The sequence below is a fragment of the Ranitomeya imitator genome, chromosome 1 (genome assembly GCF_032444005.1).
Source record: "Ranitomeya imitator isolate aRanImi1 chromosome 1, aRanImi1.pri, whole genome shotgun sequence".
In the NCBI taxonomy this organism is placed as follows: Eukaryota; Metazoa; Chordata; class Amphibia; order Anura; family Dendrobatidae; genus Ranitomeya; species Ranitomeya imitator.
This window is the reverse complement of record NC_091282.1, coordinates 184,189,833-184,212,562: the sequence shown is the minus strand read 5'-3', so window position 1 is coordinate 184,212,562 and position 22,730 is coordinate 184,189,833. Positions and strand designations below refer to the sequence as shown.

Below are 22,730 nucleotides of genomic sequence, written 5' to 3'. Positions count from 1 at the left end.
CTGGGTTGGGGGCACAGCCCTTTGTCCTGGAGATCAGACCCCACCAGCCTGCCTATGCTGAGCACATGGCATCATGATGAATCGCGATCACGGGCGGCGCTCCGCCATTGTCAGCGACTTTTACTCATGTGCTCGCCTCGCACTGAGCCGTGATCGCCATCTCAGAAGATGCTGAAACAATGACTCACAGCCCCGCCCACTCGGGGGTTTCTATGAGTACATCTTCACTTGGTGGGCGGAGCCGTGCAGCTGATCTCTTCTGATAGGTTGAAGCGCCTGGTTGGTCACGCCCTATGAATGGCTGTACGCTGTGATTGGCTAGTAGTAAAACTGCTGATACGGAGTGCACTGTGCAGCGCCAGCTGGAGCCTGGCATCCGGAGGGTGAGGAGGTCCGGAGGGTGAGTGCACGTATTCATTCCTGTATCCATCCGTTATACACAGGATGCTGGCAGTGCTGGGGCTTGTGGTTCTACCGCGGCTTGTAATTCTTATTTCTCTTTGGTATATAATAGGGTCATATGAGATGATACCTATGAGAATTGTCACTGCTGGCCTGTACACAGCAAGTCCACGAGTGGGCAGGGGCTAATCCACGGGTAGCGTGACTCATCTGCTGGTCTGTGGTGGCGGAATCGTCCGACTGCTCGATCAGCTCAGACTGCCAGGACGAATATCGCTCATACAGCCAGCAGTGATGGACGAAAAGGGCAATAATCCAATGATGAGCTCCATGTGGCACAGCTCTGATGCCCCATACATTGTATATACACACCAGGGGTATTTATTATTATTTATATAGCGCCATTAATTCCATGGTGCTGTATATGAAAAAGGGGTTATAGATATCGCTTACAGTAAACACATTTACAATGAGAGACTGGTACAGAGGGGAGAGGACCATGTCCTTGCGGACTTACATACTTTGGGATAGCGGGGAAGAGACAGAAGGTCGGGGGTGCAGCAGCTCTGCTGGTGGTGAGGCGGCAGCTCAGGTGGTGGTGAGGCGGCAGCTCAGGTAGGTGGTGAGGGGGCAGCTCTGGTGGTGGCGAGGCGGCAGCTCAGGTGGTGGCGAGGTGGCAGCTCTGCTGGTGGTGAGGCGGCAGCTCATGTGGTGGTGAGGCGGCAGCTCAGGTGGTGGTGAGGCGGCAGCTCTGGTGGTGGTGAGGCGGCAGCTCAGGTGGTGGCGAGGCGGCAGCTCAGGTGGTGGCGAGGTGGCAGCTCAGGTGGTGGTGAGGCGGCAGCTCTGGTAGTGGTGAGGCGGCAGCTCTGGTAGTGGTGAGGCGGCAGCTTGGGTGGTGGTGAGGCGGCAGCTCAGGTGGGTGGGGAGGCGGCAGAATGTTTATTGCAGGCTGTAGGCTTTCTTGAAGAGTTGTGTTTTCAGGTTCCGTCTGAGGGATCCGAGGGTGGTGGATAATCGGACGTGTTGGCATGGAGTTCCAGAGGATGGGGATATTCGGGAGAAATCTTGGAGGCGGTTGTGTGAGGAACTAATAAGTGTGGAGGAGAGTAGGAGGTCTTGGGAGGATCGATGATTACGTGAGGGAAGATATTGGGAGATTAGTTCAGAGATATAGGGAGGGGACAGGTTGTGAATGGCTTTGTAGAACAGTGTTAGTAGCTTGAACTGGATTTGTTGGGGAATTGGGAGCCAGTGGAGGGATTTGCAGAGGGGAGTAGCGAGGAGAGAGGTGGATTAGCCGGGCAGCAGAGTTGAGGACAGACTGGAGTGGTGCAAGAGAGTTAGCGGGGAGGCCACAGAGGAGGGTGTTGCAGTAATCGAGGCGGGAGATGATGAGGGCATGCACAAGAGTTTTAGTAGATTGTGGGGTGAGGAATGGACGGATTCTGGCAATATTTTTGAGTTGGAGGCGACAGGAGGTGGCAAGAGTTTGGACGTGCGGTTTGAAGGACTGGGCAGAGTCGAGAGTTACTCCGAGGCAGCGGATTTCAGGTGCGGGAGAGAGCGTGATGCCGTTTACCATAATAGATAGGTCAGGTAGGGGGGATATGTGAGATGGAAGAAAGATGATGAGTTTGGTTTTGTCTACATTGAGTTTTAGGAAGTGAGGGTTGAGAAGGAGGATATGGCTGACAGACACTGCGGGATTCTGGACAGCAGAGAGGTGACATCTGGGCCAGAGAGGTAGATCTAAGTGTCGTCCGCATACAGGTGGTACTGGAAGCCGTGGGACTTCATGAGTTGTCCTAGGCCAAGGGTATAGATGGAAAAAAGTAGAGGCCCTAGGACAGAGCCCTGAGGAACTCCAACAGAGAGAGGGTGGGATGAGGAGGTAGTGTGGGAGTGGGAAACGCTAAATGTGCAGTCAGAAAGGTATGAGGCAATCCAGGACAGGGCAAGGTCTGTGATGCCAAGGGAAGAAAGAATCTGTAGCAGTAGGCAGTAATCGACTGTGTCGAAAGCAGAGGACAGGTCAAGAAGGAGGAGGATGGAGAACTGTCTGTTAGATTTGGCTGTGAGTAAAGGTACCGTCACATTTAGCGACGCTGCAGCGATATAGACAACGATGCCGATCGCTGCAGCGTCGCTGTTTAGGTCGCTAGGAGACGTCAAACACAGGCAACAGCTGAGCGATGCAGGAGCGATCCAGTGACGTACTTATCGTTCTCGCTGGTTGTTCGCTCCATGAAGAAACATTGCAGGCATCATTGCTTTTGCTGTCAAACATGACGAATCACGCCGACCTGACGACCAAATAAAGTTCCGGACTTTCAGCTACGACCAGCGATGTCACAGCGGGATCCTGATCGCTGCTGCGTGTCAAACACAACGAGATCGCTATCCAGGACGCTGCAACGTCACGGATCGCTGTCATTCTCGTTGTAAAGTTGCTCAGTGTGAAGGTACCTTAAGTCATTAGTAATTTTGGTCAGAGCAGTTTCGGTGGAGTGGTGGGGGTGGAAGCCAGATTGGAGGTTGTCAAGGAGAGAGTTAGATGAGAGGTGGGAGGAAAGGGTATCTATGTACTATGTATGCAAGAGGGGCAGGGGCAAATCTTGGGCATTGGTGCGATCTGTGAAGCCACAAAGGGGCCCTAGAAATAAAGGGGCCACGTCTACCTCCAGACCAGGTGGAACTGTGCATTATGATAAGATATTGGACCCATATAATGTTCTTGGACAAGAGGCATGTTCTATCTGTGCCCATCAGTGGCTCATCTACTAATGTGATATGTGTCAGAACAAATGGGATAAAGCTCCGACTGTGCCCAGGGGGACATGGAAACAAAACTACACAATGTGCCAAGATCAGAGAGTACAATATAAATAAAGCGATATATACAATATTATATAACACCACACAATACAAGATATACAGTATAAAATATACAATACACTCTAACAATATCATACAATACAATATCTAAAACATATACAATATACACAAGACAATATATCCAAAACCAATCACACAATTCAATATATACAGTACAACTTATACAAATAAAACCATCTGACACCACACAATACACGATATACAGTATAAGATATACAAAGAAATATATACAATACTATACATCACACAATACAATATGTACTATATAGCACCACACAATACAAAATGTACAGTATAACATATACAATACACTCTAACATCACACAGTGCAGTATATACAGTACAATGTAACAACTTCACCTTCTGAGGTCAAAACTCTAAACAACAACAATGCAAAACATGACAGTGAGAAATCAGTAATATTATCCAGCAGTGCACTCTTTTAAAAATCAGACATTGTGCAAAAATCCTGGGCGTTTTGAATTTAGAAATCTGGATGTTCTTCCTCATGGCGCTTGTGTTGTCCTAACCTTCCAAATGAGGTTCAGTGTCTGTGATATCTTGAGAGTACGACGTTTTTTCATTAGGTGAGCTGAACAGTAGTTTTTTCTAAAGATGTGACCCTGTGAACCTGAGACTAATGTCAGCTGAAGCCACCCATATCCATGGGTGCAGCCCACAGTCTAAGGTCCACTGCGGATTTTTCTGCAGCGGATTTGATAAATCCGCAGTGGAAAACCGCTGCGGATTTATCGCGAATCTACCGCGGTTTTTGTGCGGTTTTACACCTGCCGTTTTCCATCGGGGCAGTTGTAAAACCGCTGCGGAAAACGCAGAAAGAACTGACATGCTGCGGAATGTAAACCGCTGCGTTTCCGCGCGGTTTTTTTCCGCAGCATGTGCACAGCAATTTTGGTTTCCCATAGGTTTACATTGAACTGTAAACTCATGGGAAACTGCTGCGGATCCGCAGCAAAATCCGCATCATGTGCACGTACCCTAATGTGTATGGGGGCGCCTCCCGATAGTCGGGAGAGATGTCAATCACACATGTCCGATTTGAGACTAATTTCCCTGAGATAAGCCGCTGGCTAATTTGTGACTGCGGCTTTCTCAGGCCGGTTTCACACGTCAGTGTCTCCGGTACGTGAGGTGACAGTTTCCTCACGTACCGGAGCCACTGACACACGTAGACGCATAAAAATCAATGCATCTGTGCAGATCTCATTGATTTTTTGCGGACCGTGTCTCCGTGTGCCAAACACAGAGACATGTCAGTGTTCGTGGGAGCGCACGGATTACACGGACCCATTAAAGTCACTGATGTGCCACAGAAACGTAGGGGCATACGGACACGGATAATTCCGGTACCGATTTTTTTCCGGTACTGGAATTATCTGGACGTGTGAAACCGGCCTCATAGAGAACAGAGGAGCGCTCAGCTGAGCTGGCTGTTGGCTGAGCGAGCGCCCCTGTGTATGAGAGATCAGGCTAAGATGGCTCTCGGCTAACTAAGCTGTGTGTTGTAGTTTCAACACAATCAGTGTTATATCAGCAGACTATACACATCTCAGCATTTGAGCACTGCTACATCTACATCTGAGAAAACAAGGCATTCTATCAAAACTACACCAAGCAGGCCAGTAAGTGATACATTGCTGGAATCAGGCTCTCTGCCACTACATCATGCTGCTCTCAGATTACATAGCAAAAATCTACTGACAGAAGTAACCTGGAATTTAGGTGTTATGTTCAACTCAGATGCTGTGGAAATCTCCTGACATAGCCGACAATTGTGAACCTCTGACTTTTGCCACTGATTATAATACCATAGCATTCATCATTAGGGTTTACTCAGACGTCAGTTTTTCTCATGCAAGCGCTGCATCATAGCAGTGATGCCTATGATAGTCTATGGGGAGATTGACATGTCCGATATTTTCTTCAGACCGAGTTGTCCGCACAAAAGGAGACTTGATCCAAGGATTTTATCAAACTCACCAATGGAAGTCTATGGGTTCACCAAAAAGTCGCACATCCATAAGATGTTAACCGCGTGCTTCTGTTTTCCCCGCACTGTTTGATTGCAGAAGCTTAAGAAACCTTATTTTTTTTATCTGAGACAAAGTGATGAATCTCTGTCCAAGCTTTGATGGTAAAAAGTGACACACTGAGCAAACTCTGATGACACTAAAAAATACTTATGGTAACTCGGACCGTATTTTTTAACCGCATTTTTGTGTGCGAGAAAAATTACTGCCGAGTATAGGAGCCCTTAGACAGATGTCTTAAAATTCAGATTTATCCTCCAAGGACGGCGCTTACTCACATTCATGTCCAAACATTCTCCAGCAAAATGGCGCTGGAGGCAGTGCATGATTAGGTTAACGTTTGGCCGCCGCCAGTGCCGGAGGTTAATCTGAACATTTGCAAATTTGAAGTTCAAATTTTTTTAACTATGCAAGGTCCAGTCACACGGCTACACTTTCCTATACATGAAAAATATAAAGTATACCAATGTATACTGCCCATTCAATGCCAAATGGGTATTCTTTTGGTTTACATAGAGGCCTTTATGTTTCTGGCCATCACTTACGCAAACATAGAATTAAAATGCCGCAATAGAGATCCATAGGAACTTTGTATAATTATTGCGGTAAAGGCCCTTTGTGGCTTTGCCGGATGCATGGATAAAAACAAAATCAAAGTTTTGTACTGTGTAAAGGAAAAAGACGGAATATCTATGAATATGTGAGGAAACGTGGGTTATTGTGCACTATTAGGCCATGTTCACACAATCAGTATGTGGTCAGTATTTTACCTCAGTATTTATAAGCCAAAATCAGGAGAGGAACAATCAGAGGAAAAGTATAATAGAAACAGGTCACCACTTCTGTATTTATCACCCACTCCTGGTTTTGGCTTACAAATACTGAGGTAAAATACTGACCAAATACTGCTAGTGTGAATGTGGCCTAGAGGAGATACCATACCACGGCACATGGAGAGCCCACAGTAATACTCCGCATGACTCCATACACACGACATACTCGCTGCTGTCTATCTACATGAGGACAGAGCACATGATTGCAGATGTTCTCATTTCTCCTGTATATAGGGAACTATACATGTGTTTGGCCATTGACAGTGTTGTACATTACACACCGCTCAAATTCCTGAAATGTTATCTTGATACATAATTTAATTATACATTACAATATGATTTCATTAATCACCTCGACACTTCCTGATTCTGGATATAGTGATGTCACAGTTTTGTTTATAACCTCTTCTATTTTCCTTGGCTTTAGTTTAGAAACATGGAGGACCAGATTGATGTACCATCCATGTCTACAAAACTTCAGAACACATTGATCCAGTACCACAACATTCCTGAAGACGCGTGGAGTGTGGCTAAGAAATCCGTAAGTGTCTTTCAAGTATTATAAATGTCTGTGGTTTTTTTTCTAGATCGTGTGTTCGCAAAAAAATCACAGATACATGTCTGTTTTTTATAGGCATCATGGATCAGAATTACCCATAGAATTCTATTGGTCTGTGAAATCACTGATGGCACGCGTGGCCTCAGAGTACAGTCCGTGTCCTGTTCTGATCTATATTGTGATGAATAGGAGAAGCTTTGTCATTTAATCGTTTCTTTTTTCATATATGAAAATCACTGATGAAAAATAGTCAAATTGACACCCAGACCATACCTTGATGAAACGTGAACGAAGAATACTGATGAAACTCTGGCCGATTTGGCATATGTAAAAAATCACGTACATTTGAATGAGGCCTAAGAGCTTGTTCACACAAACGATTTTCTCAAATGAGGGCTGTCTGTGGTTTTCACAGATAGCACTTGTTCCCATGATATTCTATGGCGCTGTGCAATTATCTGATTTTCTTCCTCAGTTCGAGCAGTCTGAGCAAAATATTTGTGACATGCCTGATTAATTATCTGTGAGGTCAAAATGCATGTCTATGGGTGAAAAACATCAGACTGTACTCGGATGACATCTGAGTGTGGTCCAATTTTCATGGACTGACAGAATGGACAAGGTGGAGAAACTTTTTTTCTCTCCACGTTCGAGAAAAACTGATGCCACTCTAATCAGATTCTGATCAGAATAATCGGAGCGTTTTTCTCGGATGAACCTTAGGGTGGGACCACACGGTTCACCTGGCCTCGCGGCCTAAATTCTGCAACCTGAAGAAGCCAATGACTGTGTGATTATGAAACAAAATTGTGCCCCCTTTGCCAATCACTGGTGGGCTTAGTTTCAGCCTCAAGATAAACCCCATTGTGTGGTCTCGCCCTAATTTTTATGAGGATCTTTTTATCTTTTCAAGTTGTAACCTTTCCATCTCTTAGGCCAGTCTCACACGTCCAGATAATTCCGGTACCGGAGAAAACGGTACCGGAGTTATCCGTGTCCATGTGCTCACGTAGGCCGTCCGTGTGGGATCTGTGTGATGTCCGTGAGTACGTTTTTAGGGTCCGTGTGCTGTACGTGTGCTGTATGTGTGTCCGTGTATTGCAACAATTTTTACAATTTTAACCCTATGACAGGAAAAATGCACACGGATGGCACACGGACAGCATCCGTGTTCGGTACGTGTTTACACGGACCCATTGACTTTAATGGGTCCGTGTGCTCCCACGAACACTGACATGTCTCCGTGTTTTGAAAACAGACACACGGTCCGTGAAAACACGCTGACATGTGCAGAGACACATTTACTTTAATGTGTCTACGTGAGTCAGTGTCTCCGGTACGTGAGGAAACTGTCACCACACGTACTGGAGCCACTGACGTGTGAAATCGGCCTTAGGCTTTATTCACACTTCAGTATTTTTTTTTTCAGGAGTATCCCCAAAACACAGAACAGGTGTTAACTTTTCAGTTATATTTTTTCTCTGTAAGTTCCACTCCTGGTTTTACCGACGTGTGAATGAGACACGTGTACAATATGAGGATTTTAGCAGTTCTCTCATTTGCTTATTTGTGACAGGTCTAATACTTCATTTGTGATACCTGTGTAGTAAGCCTTATAGCCATGTCAAACTTTGCTCCTACAATCTTGTACTCAGCAATTGAGAAAAGATTTAATCTTCAGCACAGCCTAGACCTGTATCCTAGTAGTCATAAATACAGCGATAAATGTAATGCTGTAAATGCGCTGGGTCAGGACACAACTCAGATTATTTTCATGGACAACTGGTTTATCAGTTCTGTGCTGATCACATGTTTGGACCCAATAAATGAGCGCTAGCGATATCCACATCTGTTTGGGGAGTCTCACTGGATACATATTTTTAGCTTGAAGAAATATATCCCGTGTTTTAATTAATTTTGGCCTCTGGCTTCAGTTGTGTCCTTGTTCTTATCCATAGTCACGCTAGGTGGATGGAGATAGTTTGCAGCCTGAATGCGCTTATGCCCATTTATCCAGGCCAGCGATCTCCGCACCAATCGTGATGATGGGGCATGCAGACTGCCAGGCTTCTGATTTCTCAAGAGGCGCCCACCTCCTAATGAATCAGGGATGTCTGACGAGTGACATTTGCCTTCATGTACACTCTGCCAGACACCTTGCTGCAAAAAATTGTATCACCCTTTTTATTCCCCCAAAGCCACTGACATAAAAAAACTACACAAGTTTTCTACCATCATAATTGTACTGACCTAAAGAATCCCACTGCCAGGTTATTTTTGTTACATCACGAACCCTGTAAAAATTAGGCCCCCCAAAAATTCATTTTTTTCATCGTTTTAGCTTACTTGAGATTTTATTTTCCATTGTCCAGTACATTGCATGGAAAAGAGAAAGATGTAATTCAAATTAAAGCAAAAACAAACAAAGGCAATGTTGTAGGAAAAATAAAAAGTTTGGATGGAAGAACGAAAGCGCAAAAATAGAAATTGGCCACAATGGGAAAGGGTGAATGACCTCTACATGATAAAGTAATAGGTCATATTGAACTTGTTCATGTAAGAGATACTGGTTAAACATCTACTAGGAGTCCTAAGTATCACACAATTCCCAGACTGTAATCTGAATTAGCTCGTAGAGGTCACTGGTGAAGATGTGAACTCCATTGTACATCACTTGAGCCTGTTTGTTTTTGTTAATCTTCGTTATTAGATCATTCAGCATCTAATATACACAGAACGGGGGAAAGTATTGGGACAACTACACATTACACCTACAGGAGCTTTTATGACATCAATAAAAAGAAAATAAAGTGAAGGACGGCACAAGAGTTTTATAGTACAAGCTCCTCTGGACTTGGACTTGTTAATGAACATCCGATTAACAGGTGTCATGAAAGCTCTGGGTGTCTGGTGCTCTGCACTGGTAGCGAATAGCTTAATTTTCAACAAAGCAGAAGAAGAGAAGTATATGCGGCACTCACCCTTTTGTAGCTGTATAATCGTGCTCTTTATTGGAAAGAATATATAAATACATCCATTAGGACATCAGGTGTACAGGAGGGTGCGGGAATGGGGTCTGGACGACGGCCGTTTCGCACGGTGTGTGCTTCGACGGGTCCAATTGAGTGAGTGCCGCATATACTTCTCTTATTCTGCTTTTATGAATATCCCATACAAAATCCATAGATATTCAATGGTCACTATCGTTTCATTAAACTTTCCATAAATCAATTGTACAGGTGAATGTAGTAAACGTTATAATATATCTTGACTGAGAAATCTGCTATCTTCTCCACTTATGAGCCACTTCTTCTGCCCCATCCCATCTTTGGAACATGTCCAGTCTGAAAATAGAGCTCAACTCCGTCGTGCTGAAGACTAGACACAATGCCAGGTCATTGTCTAATTACATCGCTCCTCCTGTACTCCATGGATGGGGCACAGAGAGGGGTGAGAAGCACAGGCAGGAAAGCACACTGATTAAGCAGCAACTTTCTATCAAATGATTCAGTTCTTTAATCCTGCTGTATAATGTCTTTCATGCTGCGGGTGCCTCGTTCTGTGTGCTACATAGAACAGGAATCCCTCACTTCTGCGATTACTGTGTATATGAGACATCATAGCAGCTAGTCTCCACCCACTAGTTCAGAGAGAACTGAAAATTGGAATTAGAGCCTAGAAAGGAAACACCTGATGAAGATGCAGGGTGCAAGTAATAGGAAGGACAGAAATAGTATTATTATATTATTATTTATTAACCTTCTTCCCTCCGCCAGGACATTAAAAATGGGTCGTTGCTGGGTCTTCCAGCAAGACAATGACCCAAAACATACAGCCAAGGCAACAAAGGAGTGACTCAAAAAGAAGGGAGTTGAAGCTCCCAATGATTTAAAGATTCCTCCTGACATGTGCGCAAACCTCGTCATCAACTACAAAAAAGTCTGACTGCCTTTCTTGCCAACAAGGGATTTGCCACCAAGTATTAAGTCTTGTTTGCCAGAGGGATCAAATACTTGTTTCTCACTGCAAAATGCAAATATATTTATTTAATTTGTACAATATGATTTTCTGGATTTTACATTTGATATTCTATCTCTCAATGTTAAAATTAACCTACCCTTAAAGGGACTCTGTCACCTGAATTTGGAGGGAACAATTTTCAGCCATAGAGGCGGGGTTTTCGGGTGTTTGATTCACCCTTTCCTTGCATGCTGGCTGCAATATTGGATTGAAGTTCATTCTCTGTCCTCCGTAGTAGACGCCTGCACAAGGCAAGATTGCCTTGCGCAGGCGTGTACTATGGAGCACAGAGAATGAACTTCAATCCAATATTGCAGCCAGCATGCAGCCAGAGGGTAAGAAAAGGGTGAATCAAATACCCGAAAACCCCGCCTCTATGGCTGAAAATTGTTCTCTCCAAATTCAGGTGACAGAGTCCCTTTAAAATTATAGACTGTTCATGTCTTTGTCAGTGGGCAAACTTACAAAATCAGCAAGGGATAAAATACTTATTTCCCCCACTGTATATATACAGTTAAGGTCAGAAACATTTGAAAATTGACTCAAGTTTTGGTGGCATTTTAGCTATTTACCAAGACATATTCAAGATACGGTTATATAATCAATATGGGCTTAATTTTAAAGTGCCAACACTCAGCTTTAATTTGAGGGTATTCACATCCTAAATTATCTCAAAAGCTTTTTAATAGATTATTCCATTCTTAAAGGGAAGGTACCGCGTTTGTAGATCATTAATTAATCAATGTAATGTAGCATAACATGCTGTTATAACCCAGATTTGAATGCATGTGAAACAGATTTTGTGTGATATATGAGTAGAAAGAATGCACTGGGGGCTGACATCTTGGTTTTGCAGCAGTAGCAGGGCACTATCAGTGTCAGATTACGGCACCCCATGGACATAGGAGATAATAGACCGGCTCGGACCCTATCTGTAACATTGCAGCAGCATTAGCAGTGAGCTGGGCACGCCTCTGTGGGCTGCACAACTCACTGCTGTAGGTGTGACTAGCTGCCATTTTATTATAGTCCAGTGCTATCTGCCGAGCTCCACTTACTCTCTATCGCAGGACAGAAGCACTGACTGCTCCTCTGTACTCCAGGCACTGCACGTCCTGGGCACACGTCCTCTGCTCTCACACTCTGCCGTGTGCTTCTCTTGCTGTGTCTCCGCCTCCCCACAATCCCAGTGATCTCCGGTAAACTGCACTCTCCCCCTGTGTCGCTCTCCCTCTCTGTGCGGCGTGGGGGGGTCTCTGTGCAGCGTGGGGGGGTCTCTGTGCGGCGTGGGGGGGTCTCTGTGCGGCGTGGGGGAGTCTCTGCGGCATGGGGGATCTCTGTGCGGCATGGGGGATCTCTGTGCGGCATGGGGGATCTCTGTGCGGCGTGGGGGTATCTGTGTGCGGCGTGGGGGGGGTCTCTGCGGCGTGGGGGGGTCTGTGCGGCGTGGGGGGATCTCTGCGGCATGGGGGATCTCTGTGCGGCGTGGGGGGTCTCTGTGCGGCGTGGGGGGGGTCTCTGCGCAGAACATGTTGCGTTTTTTACTGCGATGCGTTTTTTCCCCAGAAAAAACGCAACATATGCACAAAAATTGCGGAATGCATTATAAATGATGGGATGCATATGTATGCATTTTTAAATAGTTTTTATCGCATTTTTATAGCGAACAAACGCAAAACAAATGCGAAAAATCCTGAACATGTGCACACAGCCTCAATGTGTATCTCCCCATCACACTCCATATGTGTCTCACTCATCATACTTCACGTCTCTTTCTCTCCTATCAGTCACTCTTAGGCCGGGGACACACACAACGTATAAAAAAAGGTCCATTTTTGACGGACGAGAATCGCACAAATGTTACCAAAACAGTGATCCGTGTGCACTGCGAGGATGCGATTTACTCGCATCCAATGATCCGTGTGACATCCGTATGGCATCCGTATGGTGAGATTTTCTCACACACTTGCAAAATGAGCAAATAATGGCTGAGCCTTTCCTGTCACCTGCCCAATGCCTGAGAATTTCTCGCAAGTCACACTGATGGTCCGTGTGCTGTGCGATTTTTTTTCTCACCCCCATAGACTTTCATTGGCGATTCTCGGCCGAGATACGCTGAGAATTGCAGCATGCTGCGATTTCACTCGGATCCTGAATACGGCCGAGAGAATATCGGATGATGGGAGCTGCCCCATAGATTAACATTGGGACGAGTGCTATGCGATTTTTTTATCGCATTGCACTTGTCCGTATTGCGGTCTAGTGTGACCCCGGCCTTAGCCATACAATGCATCTCTCCCCTCCCTCCATAATGCCTGACTATTCACTGCAGAGCTGGAGCTCCCACACAGCTCCTAATGCTGCTCCATGCACACCACATGTCTTCACTCTTCTTGGGTCCAGATGCTGCTGAGTCCTCTGTGTTCTGCTCCTCTGTAAACAAGCTCTGACTCTGATGCAGTAACTGCTGGTGATAGCAGGTCACAGGGCAGTCTCACACAAAATGGCGCTGCCCTGTGATGCTGCTCTTCATTCTTACTGTTGGGGCAGTAACTGCTGACATCACCATTTCCCTCCCCTTTTGGGTGGTCTAATATCCCTGGGGCAGAGCTGCTAAATCTTACTATAGCTGCTTGAGGTCTAAAACGGAAAATGCTCCCCCTAGTGGTAAATATGTATATTTGTAGAAAAATATATAATATTTTTCATATAGAAATGTTTGCAAACAGTGCAAACATTGCATTAATACATTTTAATTACTATTTTAAGCTTAATTTCATAAAAAAACAAAATACAAGAAAACTGGTGGCACCTTCCCTTTAATCCATCATCAATTAAGCAGATAATAGGTCTGGAGCTGATTCTAGGTGTGGCATTGGCATTTGGAAACTGTTGCTGTGAACCTACAACATGCGCTCATAGGAGCTCTCAATCGACCATCATTAGGCTGAAAAAAAAAAGACGAAATCCATCAGAGAGATAGCAGAAATGTTAGGAGTGGCCAAATCAACAGTTTGGTACAATTTGCAAAAAAAAAAACATGCACTGGTGTACTTGTGAATTCAAAAAGCTTGGATGTTCATGGTAAAAAACAGTGGTGGATGATCGTAAAATCCTTCCCATGGTTAAAAAAAACCCCTTCACAATATCTAACCAAATGACGAACGCTCTCCATGAAGTAGGTGTTTCAGTAACTAAGTATCATAAAGAGAAGGCTTCATGAGAGCAAATACAGAGAGTTCACCACAAGGTGCAAACTATTAATCAGGACTAACACTAGAAAGGCCAGATTATACTTTGCCAAAAGATATCAAAAGAAGCCGCCCAATTCTGGAAAAGCACTCATTAGATAGGTAAAACTAGGATCAACCTGCACCAGCTGATGGGAAGAGGAAAGTATGGAGAAGGCTTGGAACGGCTCATGATCCAAAGCACACCGCATCCTCCTCAAAACATGGTGGAGGCGGTGTGAAGGCATGGTCATGCATGGCTTCCAATGGCATTGGGTCACTAGTGTTTATTGATGATGTGACTAAAGACAGAAGCAGCCGAATGAATTCTGAAGTGTATAAGCGATACTTTCTGCTCAGATTCAACCGAATGCAGCAAAGTTGATTGGACGGCGCTTTACAGCGCAGATGGACAGTGACCCAGAACATACTGTGAAAGCAATCCAGCAATTTTGTTAAGGCAAAGAAGTTGAATATTCTTCAATGGGCGAGTCCTTCACCAGATCTCTCTCCATCGAGCAAAATGTTGCATGTTTAATACAAGACTTAAGGCAGAAAGTCCCACAAACAAGCAACAACCGAAGTCATCTGCAGTGAAGGCCTGTAAAGCATCACAAAGGAGGAAACTCAGCGTTTGGTGACGTTCGAGGCTTCCATATTTCAGGCAGTCATTGCCTGCAAAGGATTCTCCACAAAGTATTAAAAATAAACTTTTTATTTATGGTAAAGTTAATTTGTCCAATTACTTTTGAGCCCCTGATATGGGGAGGCTTTGTAGAAAATTGGTTGCAATTATTAAACTTTTCACAGAATATTTTTGTTCAACCCCTTTAATTAAACCTGAAAGTCTGCACTTCAATTGTATCTCAGTTGTTTCATTATAAATAAAAAATAGTGGCCTGCAGAGGCCAAATCACAAAGAGTCAGTCACTGCCCAAATACTTCTGGACCTAACTGTAGAGGCTGCTGAAAGAGATGCTAGGGCAGAACGTACAGGACGTATACATGTGCAGTATATTTCCATCACTTTATTCCTTTGTGTACTCTCTTTGTTAACTGCTCAGTCTATTTGATTGTATTGTGTTATCTCCGTTTGGCGCTATTTAAGCTTACATTATTGACCTTGACATCTGTGTTTTCAGAGTGATGTGACCGTCTGGCGCAAACCTTCTGAGGAATTTGGTGGTTGCCTGTGAGTGTCTATGAAAAATGTGAAGTACCGTCTATGGAATTTTTGATACGTAGGATATTTAATCAGTCGTGTGTTTAAATGTTGATCTTTCATTCCTGTCTGAATTGTATTTCTTCCAGCTACAAAGTGGAGGGAGTTGTAAAAGACGTCACAAACAAGATCGTAGACTATATCCGACCGGGACCTTACAGGCTACAATGGGACAGTTTGATGACCACAATGGATATCATCAAGGATCTTGAGCAGGTACCTCGTCTGTTCTAGAGAATGAATGGAGTGTAGGTGCAGAACAACTTCGCTCATCTTCTGCTTCAGTTAGGCCAGTCCCACACGTCCAGATTATTCCGGTACCGAAAAAAATCGGTACTGGAGTTATCCGTGTCCGTGTGTCCGTGAGCTCACGTAGGCCAACCGTGTGGCACACGTGCGGCACACGTGTGCCGCCCGTGTGCCAACTGGGTACCACATGGAGCGTGCAGGAGACAGCGCTAGAGATAAGCGCTGTCCCCTGCATCTGGTGCTGAAGCCGCCATTCATATCTTCTCTCCAGCAGCGTTCGCTGGAAAGAAGATATGAAAAATCCTTTTTTTTTTTTTCCGTGTTTTAAATAAAGATCCCTGTCCCCACCCCCCTCCCACCCCCTGTGCACCCGCCCGCTGGTAATAAAATACTCACCCGGCTCCCTCGCAGCGTCCTGTCCTCGCCGCAGCTTCTCCTGTATGAGCGGTCACGTAGTGCCGCCCATTACAGTCATGAATATGCGGCTCCACCCCTATGGGAGATGGAGCCGCATATTCATGACTGTAATGGACGGCCCCACGTGACCGCTCATACAGGAGAAGGTGTGGCGAGGACAGGACGCTACGAGGGAGCCGGGTGAGTATTTTAGTAACAGCGGGGGGGGGGGGGAGCACAGGGGGTGGGAGGGGTCTGGCGACAGGGATCTTTATTTTAAACACGAGGACAAATAAAAAAAGGATTTTTCATTTCTTCTTTCCAGCGAACGCTGCTGGAGAGAAGATATGAATGGCTGCTTCAGCACCACGTGGGGGGGACAGCGCTTACAGTAGCGCTGTCTCCTGCATGGCACACGGACTGCACACGGACAGCGTCCGTGTGCGGTACGTGTTTTACACAGACCCATTGACTTTAATGGGTCCGTGTAATCTGTGCGCTCCCACGAACACTGACATGCCTCCGTGTTTTGCACACGGACACACGGTCCGTGAAAACACGCTGACATGTGCAGAGACACATTGATTTCAATGTGTCTACGTGAGTCAGTGTCTCCGGTACGTGAGGAAACTGTCACCTCACGTACCGGAGCCACTGACGTGTGAAACCGGCCTTAGACAGGGCTCTACGTAGTCCCATTCAGTGAATTAAGTGAATCAATGAGGGTCTCAGCTGTCGGACCAGCAGCGATCAGTAAGTTATCCTCTATCATATGGCTATGTGATAACTTATAAGTTCAGTATAGTTGCAGAACTTGGGTCTGCTGCTCATATCTGCAGATTAGGGCACCTTTGATCATTCAAATACATTAGTATGTTCTATAATTTTTATTATTATGAACACATCTAAGAAGTATTATATTTGACTATTTTCCCACAATAGGGTTGCTGCGTGATGCGCTATACGACCGCTGGACAACTTTTGAACATTATCTCCCCAAGAGAGTTCATAGACTTCTCCTACACCACAAAATATGAAGACGGCCTTTTAACTTGCGGTATAATTCCAATGTTTTCAATTCTCAATGCTTTTTTTATTTTTTAGTCAGTATTATATTTTATTTTGGACTTTATTTTGTCTCTGCGTGTTAGCTGACATTTGTTTAAGGATTCTTAAGCTTTAGACTTATTGCTTATGGGCTCTTATAGGATATACAGCTCTGGCAAAAATTAAGAGACCACTTTAAAATGTTGAGTTTGTATGATTTTTTTTCTCTTTATAGGTGTATTTTTGAGTAAAATGTAAATTGTTCTTTTATTCTATAAACTTCTGACAACATGTCTCCGAAGTTCCAAGCAATAAATTTTGCATTTTTTTTCTGAAAAAGAAAACTGGTCAAAATAAAAAAAAAACCAGTGCTTTCAGACCTCAAATAATGCAAAAAAACAAAACCCCAAGTTCATAATTATTTAGAAACAACAATACTAATGTTTTAACTCAGGAAAAGTTCAGAAATCAATATCTTGTGGAATAACCATGATTTTTAATCACAGCTTTCATGCATCTTGGCATGCTTTCCACCAGCCTTTCACACTGCTTCTGGTGCATAAATGTAAGCAGTTGTTCTTTGTTTGATGGCTTGTGACTATACATCATCCTCTTGATTACATTCCAGAGGTTTTCAATGGGGTTCAGGTCTGGAGATTGGGCTGCCCATGGGTTTTGATGTGGTGGTCTCATAATTTTTGCCAGAGCTGTATATTAAACACTTTCGATTATAGAATTTTTTTGAAATTCATGGCAAAATCCATATGTAGCAAAACTTCCCAAGATCTATAGGGTGTACTGCAGATTTTTTCACGTCGAGCAGTAGATGGGCTTTTGTAACATTATACTATAATCTACTGATGTAACCGTGGAGTTTTCCTCATTTCCAGAATGTTCAATACCAGTGAGACTGTAGATAAAATTAAGGCTGGTCTTAAATGACTCCTGTATGTCAACATTTTAGCGTCTGTATTACAGCTTCTCGATCCGAGCTCCGCGCAGCTTTTTCGAACCATCTTAGATCATTTCATCACCATAGGACTCCACGTAGATCTACATTCTGTCCCTGACATTTGGTGGAGGGTTCTTGTGAAATTAGCTCGAGTGTAAGCAACCCAGACGCGTAAATCCAAATGTGGTCTTCATACAGTGTTCATAAGTCTCGAGAAGCTCATGATAACTGTGAGCTGACAGATCTGTCCTACTCCCCCATACATATGAATGCTCGGATCAGCCGACAGTTCATATTTTCTGTATGGGAAGAGTCTCTCCTCTGAAAACAAATGGATCAGCTGTTTCAATTTAAACTGTCTGATCATTATTTTCCCTAACATCATCTAGGAGGAGACAGGAGACACATTAGGCGATTGGTCAAACCTAATTGTCAACTTCCTCTGACTTTAATCCAGTTTGTTTGGAGGTCTTTACATGGTCATAAAGTGGCTCTCCATTGTCAGTAAAGTTGTGTCCACAGATGCAGTTTGTTGTAAAAAAAACTAACTGACTTTAGTCACCCTCCCCTGGTCCAACACTGCTTCTCAGCCACTGCTCAGTGTCTTGTGTTGTTTACTGCATTAATGTTACATCATCAGTGTTGCAGAAAACCACAGACAGCAGTAGCAGCATCAGAGACTCAGCGATGGACCTAGGGAGGATGAGTAAAGCGCTGCTTGTTTTTTTGTTTTTTTGTTTTTTTTCAACAAACTGCGCCGGTGGAAACAACTTTACTGAAAACAGAAAACCCCTTCAGGATGTGTGCACACTACATCTTTTTCAATCACTTAAAAAAAAACATAAAAAAGAATGAACGTGTGGACTGCAATGGGGCGCGGTCTTGCTCAATACAAGTGTAGGAAGCAAGGCCATGCCCACTAGTCAGGCAAGGAGCGGTTCACAGGGCCACAGACTACTGATATGGTCCTTAGACTCAGTCTGCACAGTCTAACATTTACGTATGTTTTTGCTTACACAGGTGTTAGCATTGATCATGAAATTGTGACACCACATTGCGTCCGCGGCTTTAATCACCCCTGCGGCTGGTTCTGTGTGCCCCTCCAGGACAACCCTGAGTGCAGCTTTCTGACCGGCTACATCCAGACCGACCTGAGAGGAATGCTTCCTCACGGCACCGTGGACCTGGCTATGGCGGGCTCCCTGGTGAACTTCTACAGCGACCTAAGGAAAGCCTTAAAGATGTCTTAAACTTGAGGCAGAACTTCTAGGGGCTGCACTACTACAGGAGAACCCACACCGAGAGCTTTAGACTAGAGGCTTGAAAATTATTCTTAATTAATTGCATAGTAACACTCCAAAAGGGAAGAATATTTTTAAATGAAGACTATTATATATATTTTATGAGATGTATCTTATTTAACTGACTGAAATGTATTTTTTTAGAATTTTGCTGTCAGCTTTGCACATGCTGCTATGTATATACATGGCCAAATAGGATGGTACATTGGAGCTGATCTTCGCGTTTCCGTAAAAGCTCAAGAGATCTGATTTTTAGTGCAAGTTGTACGTGATGATGTGAAGGACCGCTCACCGCACACCGTTGATGTACTGTAGCTATTCTGTGACTTGTGGAAGGGTCGCAGCGTCAGAGCAATTTTCAGGGGTGCTACTAATCCTAAAGTCCGCTTACCTTTATAGTCACCTCATAACGTCATAAGCATTTCACATTCAGTTGTGCTTGATATTTACTTATGTCTTTTAATTATTTATAATCTGTGAGAATTATTGAACTCTGTGCTTCATATTATAAGGATTAGAGAAGTGTTAATATATTTTATTGGTAATATTCTACAACTTAAATGTAGATGACGTCTCGGCCTACGATCAGCACGGGCCCCATTGTCTTGAAATATAACATCAAGCTTTAATTCTCACTATACAGTTTTCAGCTCTGAGTAATGTTCTGCTGACTGATGTAAGTGCGTTTTCTGTAAAGCATTGAAGAATATATGTTAACTCCCACCTCCCAAATTAAATAGAATAAGTATAGTTTATGGGGGTCACAAAATGCTCTCGGAAATGTGAATTAAGATACGTCTAGACTGGATTCACACATTGCTTTGCAGTCATTTTTTGTTTTTATTTATCCTTGCTCATATTGGCAATACATTGAGTTTGTAGGACAATGTTTACTTTCACACTTTGGTCAGCCCTTGAGTTGGTTAGGTATTGTTCAATTTCACACCTTGGTCAGCCAATGTTTACTTGACACATATCACTAATTTAATGAAACTGCACTAATCCTTACTGCCTTTCTCAGGTGGAGAGACCAAAACATTATGGTTTAAACTTGGGGAAATCAAAAAAATCAATGGGTTTTACATCCTGCTGTACCTGCATTTTTTTCACTAAAAACGCAGCAAAACCTGATACCTGCCTTTTTGCACGAAAAAAATGCTGAAAGAAGTGACATGCTGCAATTTTCAAAAATGCAGCAGTTTTCCAATTCAATCAGAAAAAAAAACATTGTGTGTATATGAGATTTCTGAAATCTCATAGCTTTTGCTGGTACTGTAAAACGCAGCTTAAAATTTACATTAAAAAAATGCAGCAAAAACACAATGTGTGAACATAACCTAAGGCTCTCTTACTTAGAGGCAGAGGTAATATTGTTGCAACCTGTGCAGTCGCACAGGAACCCACGAGTTAAGGGGACCATGTCATGTCTACCTCCAAAGCAGGTGCAGCTGGGCATTATGTTGAGATGTGGGACAGATATTGCACAGCGGCCCTCTTCTGTCCATATCCGCTTATACAAGTTTTGCATGTTAGTATTTAGTTATTATTTAATGTTGCAAAATATTATTTACAGCCTAAAATGTGTTTTTATCATATACTGAATGCTACACATGCACGATTATCTGTATATTTTCTCTTGCCACTTGCCATGATGTAACAAAAGATATTGTGGGGCAGCTTTATCAATACTATCACAGAAACAAGTCCTCCCACTATGGAGCATCTTTGTAAAAAGTCTAAGAGATATCAGAGATGTATTTATTACCGTTCTGCTCTTCATAAATGTCTCTTCTCAGCTTTGTTTGCAGATTTTAATGCATCTTTAGTTCACATCATTCCCATACATTTAGTGTTTAGTAAGTTGGCATTTTATGACTGTACACAGGGGACCCTTCCAATAAAGATATATTTCAGAATGAATAAAGATGGCTTTAGAGGTTTATAAATACCGAAACTTTCAAACACTTTCTATTTGTTATAGAACGTTTAATAGTGTTGATGGGTGGGGATCCAGTCCCGAGACCCCACTCTAAGGGCTGTCCCACACGTCCAGATAATTCCGGTACCGGAAAAAAATCGGTACCGGAATTATCCGTGTCCGTGTGCCCCTGCGTTTCTGTGGCACATCAGTGTGGCACACGTGCGGCACACATGTGCTGCCCATGTGCCTATTGGGTACCACACGGAGCGTGCAGGAGACAGCGCTAAAGTTTAGCGCTGTCCCCTGCATCGTGCTGAAACCGTGATTCATATCTTCTGAGCAGCAGCGTTTGCTGCAGAGAAGATATGAATAATCCATTTTTTGTGGTTTTTCGTGTATAAAATAAAGGTCCATGTCCCCACCCCCTGTGCGCCCCCCCGCTGTTCTGAAAATACTCACCCAGCTCCCTCGCTGGCTGTCCCTGCTTCCTCTCCTGGCCGCACCTTCTACTGTATGCAGTCACGCTTACTGTAGCGCTGTCTCCTGCACGGCACACGGACTGCACACGGACAACGTCCGTGTGCAATACGTGTTTTACACGGACCCATTGACTTTAATGGGTCCATGTAATACGTGCACTCCCACGAACACTGACATGTCTCCGTGTTTGGCACACGGAGACACGGTCCGCAAAAAATCAATGACATCTGCACAGATGCATTGATTTTAATGCGTCTACGTGTGTCAGTGGCTCCGGTACGTGAGGAAACTGTCACCTCACGTACCGGAGCCACTGACGTGTGAAACCGGCCTAAGGCTGCCGTCACACTAGCAGTATGTGGTCAGTATTTTACATCAGTATTTGTAAGCCAAAACCAGGAGTGGAACAATTAGGGTACCGTCACACAGTGCCATTTTGATCGCTACGATGGTACAATTCGTGACGTTCCAGCGATATCCATACGATATCGCTGTGTCTGACACGCAGCAGCGATCAGGGATCCTGCTGAGAATCGTACGTCGTAGCAGATCGTTTGGAACTTTCTTTCGTCGCTGGATCTCCCGCTGTCATCGCTAGATCGGTGTGTGTGACACCGATCTAGCGATGCGTTCGCTTGTAACCAGGGTAAACATCGGGTTACTAAGCGCAGGGCCGCGCTTAGTAACCCAATGTTTACCCTGGTTACCAGCGTAAATGTAAAAAAAAACAAACAGTACATACTTACATTCCGGTGTCCGTCAGGTCCCTTGCCGTCTGCTTCCCGCACTCACTGACTGCCGGCCATAAAGTGAAAGCAGAGCACAGCGGTGACGTCACCGCTGTGCTGTGCTTTCACTTTACGGCCGGCAGTCAGTGAGTGCGGGAAGCAGACGGCAAGGGACAGACACCGGAATGTAAGTATGTACTGTTTGTTTGTTTTTACGCTGGTAACCAGGGTAAACATCGGGTTACTAAGCGCGGTCCTGCGCTTAGTAACCCGATGTTTACCCTGGTTACCCGGGGACCTCGGCATCGTTGGTCGCTGGAGAGCTGTCTGTGTGACAGCTCTCCAGCGACCACACTACGACTTACCAACGATCACGGCCAGGTCGTATCGCTGGTCGTGATCGTTGGTAAATCGTATAGTGTGACGGTACCCTAAGAGGAAAAG

General features: G+C 44.3%; 1 protein-coding gene across 1 annotated transcript; it reads left to right on the top strand.

Moving 5' to 3' along the window:
- The first annotated feature begins 310 nt into the window (after positions 1-310).
- STARD4 (StAR related lipid transfer domain containing 4) lies at positions 311-21,887 on the top strand. The gene is made up of 6 exons (XM_069752716.1): positions 311-400; positions 6,609-6,722; positions 15,133-15,182; positions 15,302-15,428; positions 16,800-16,914; positions 18,877-21,887. Exons 2-6 carry the CDS (start codon positions 6,618-6,620, stop codon positions 19,104-19,106), a joined length of 627 nt encoding a protein of 208 aa, XP_069608817.1. The 5' UTR covers positions 311-400; positions 6,609-6,617; the 3' UTR covers positions 19,107-21,887.
- Positions 21,888-22,730: the final 843 nt, after the last annotated feature.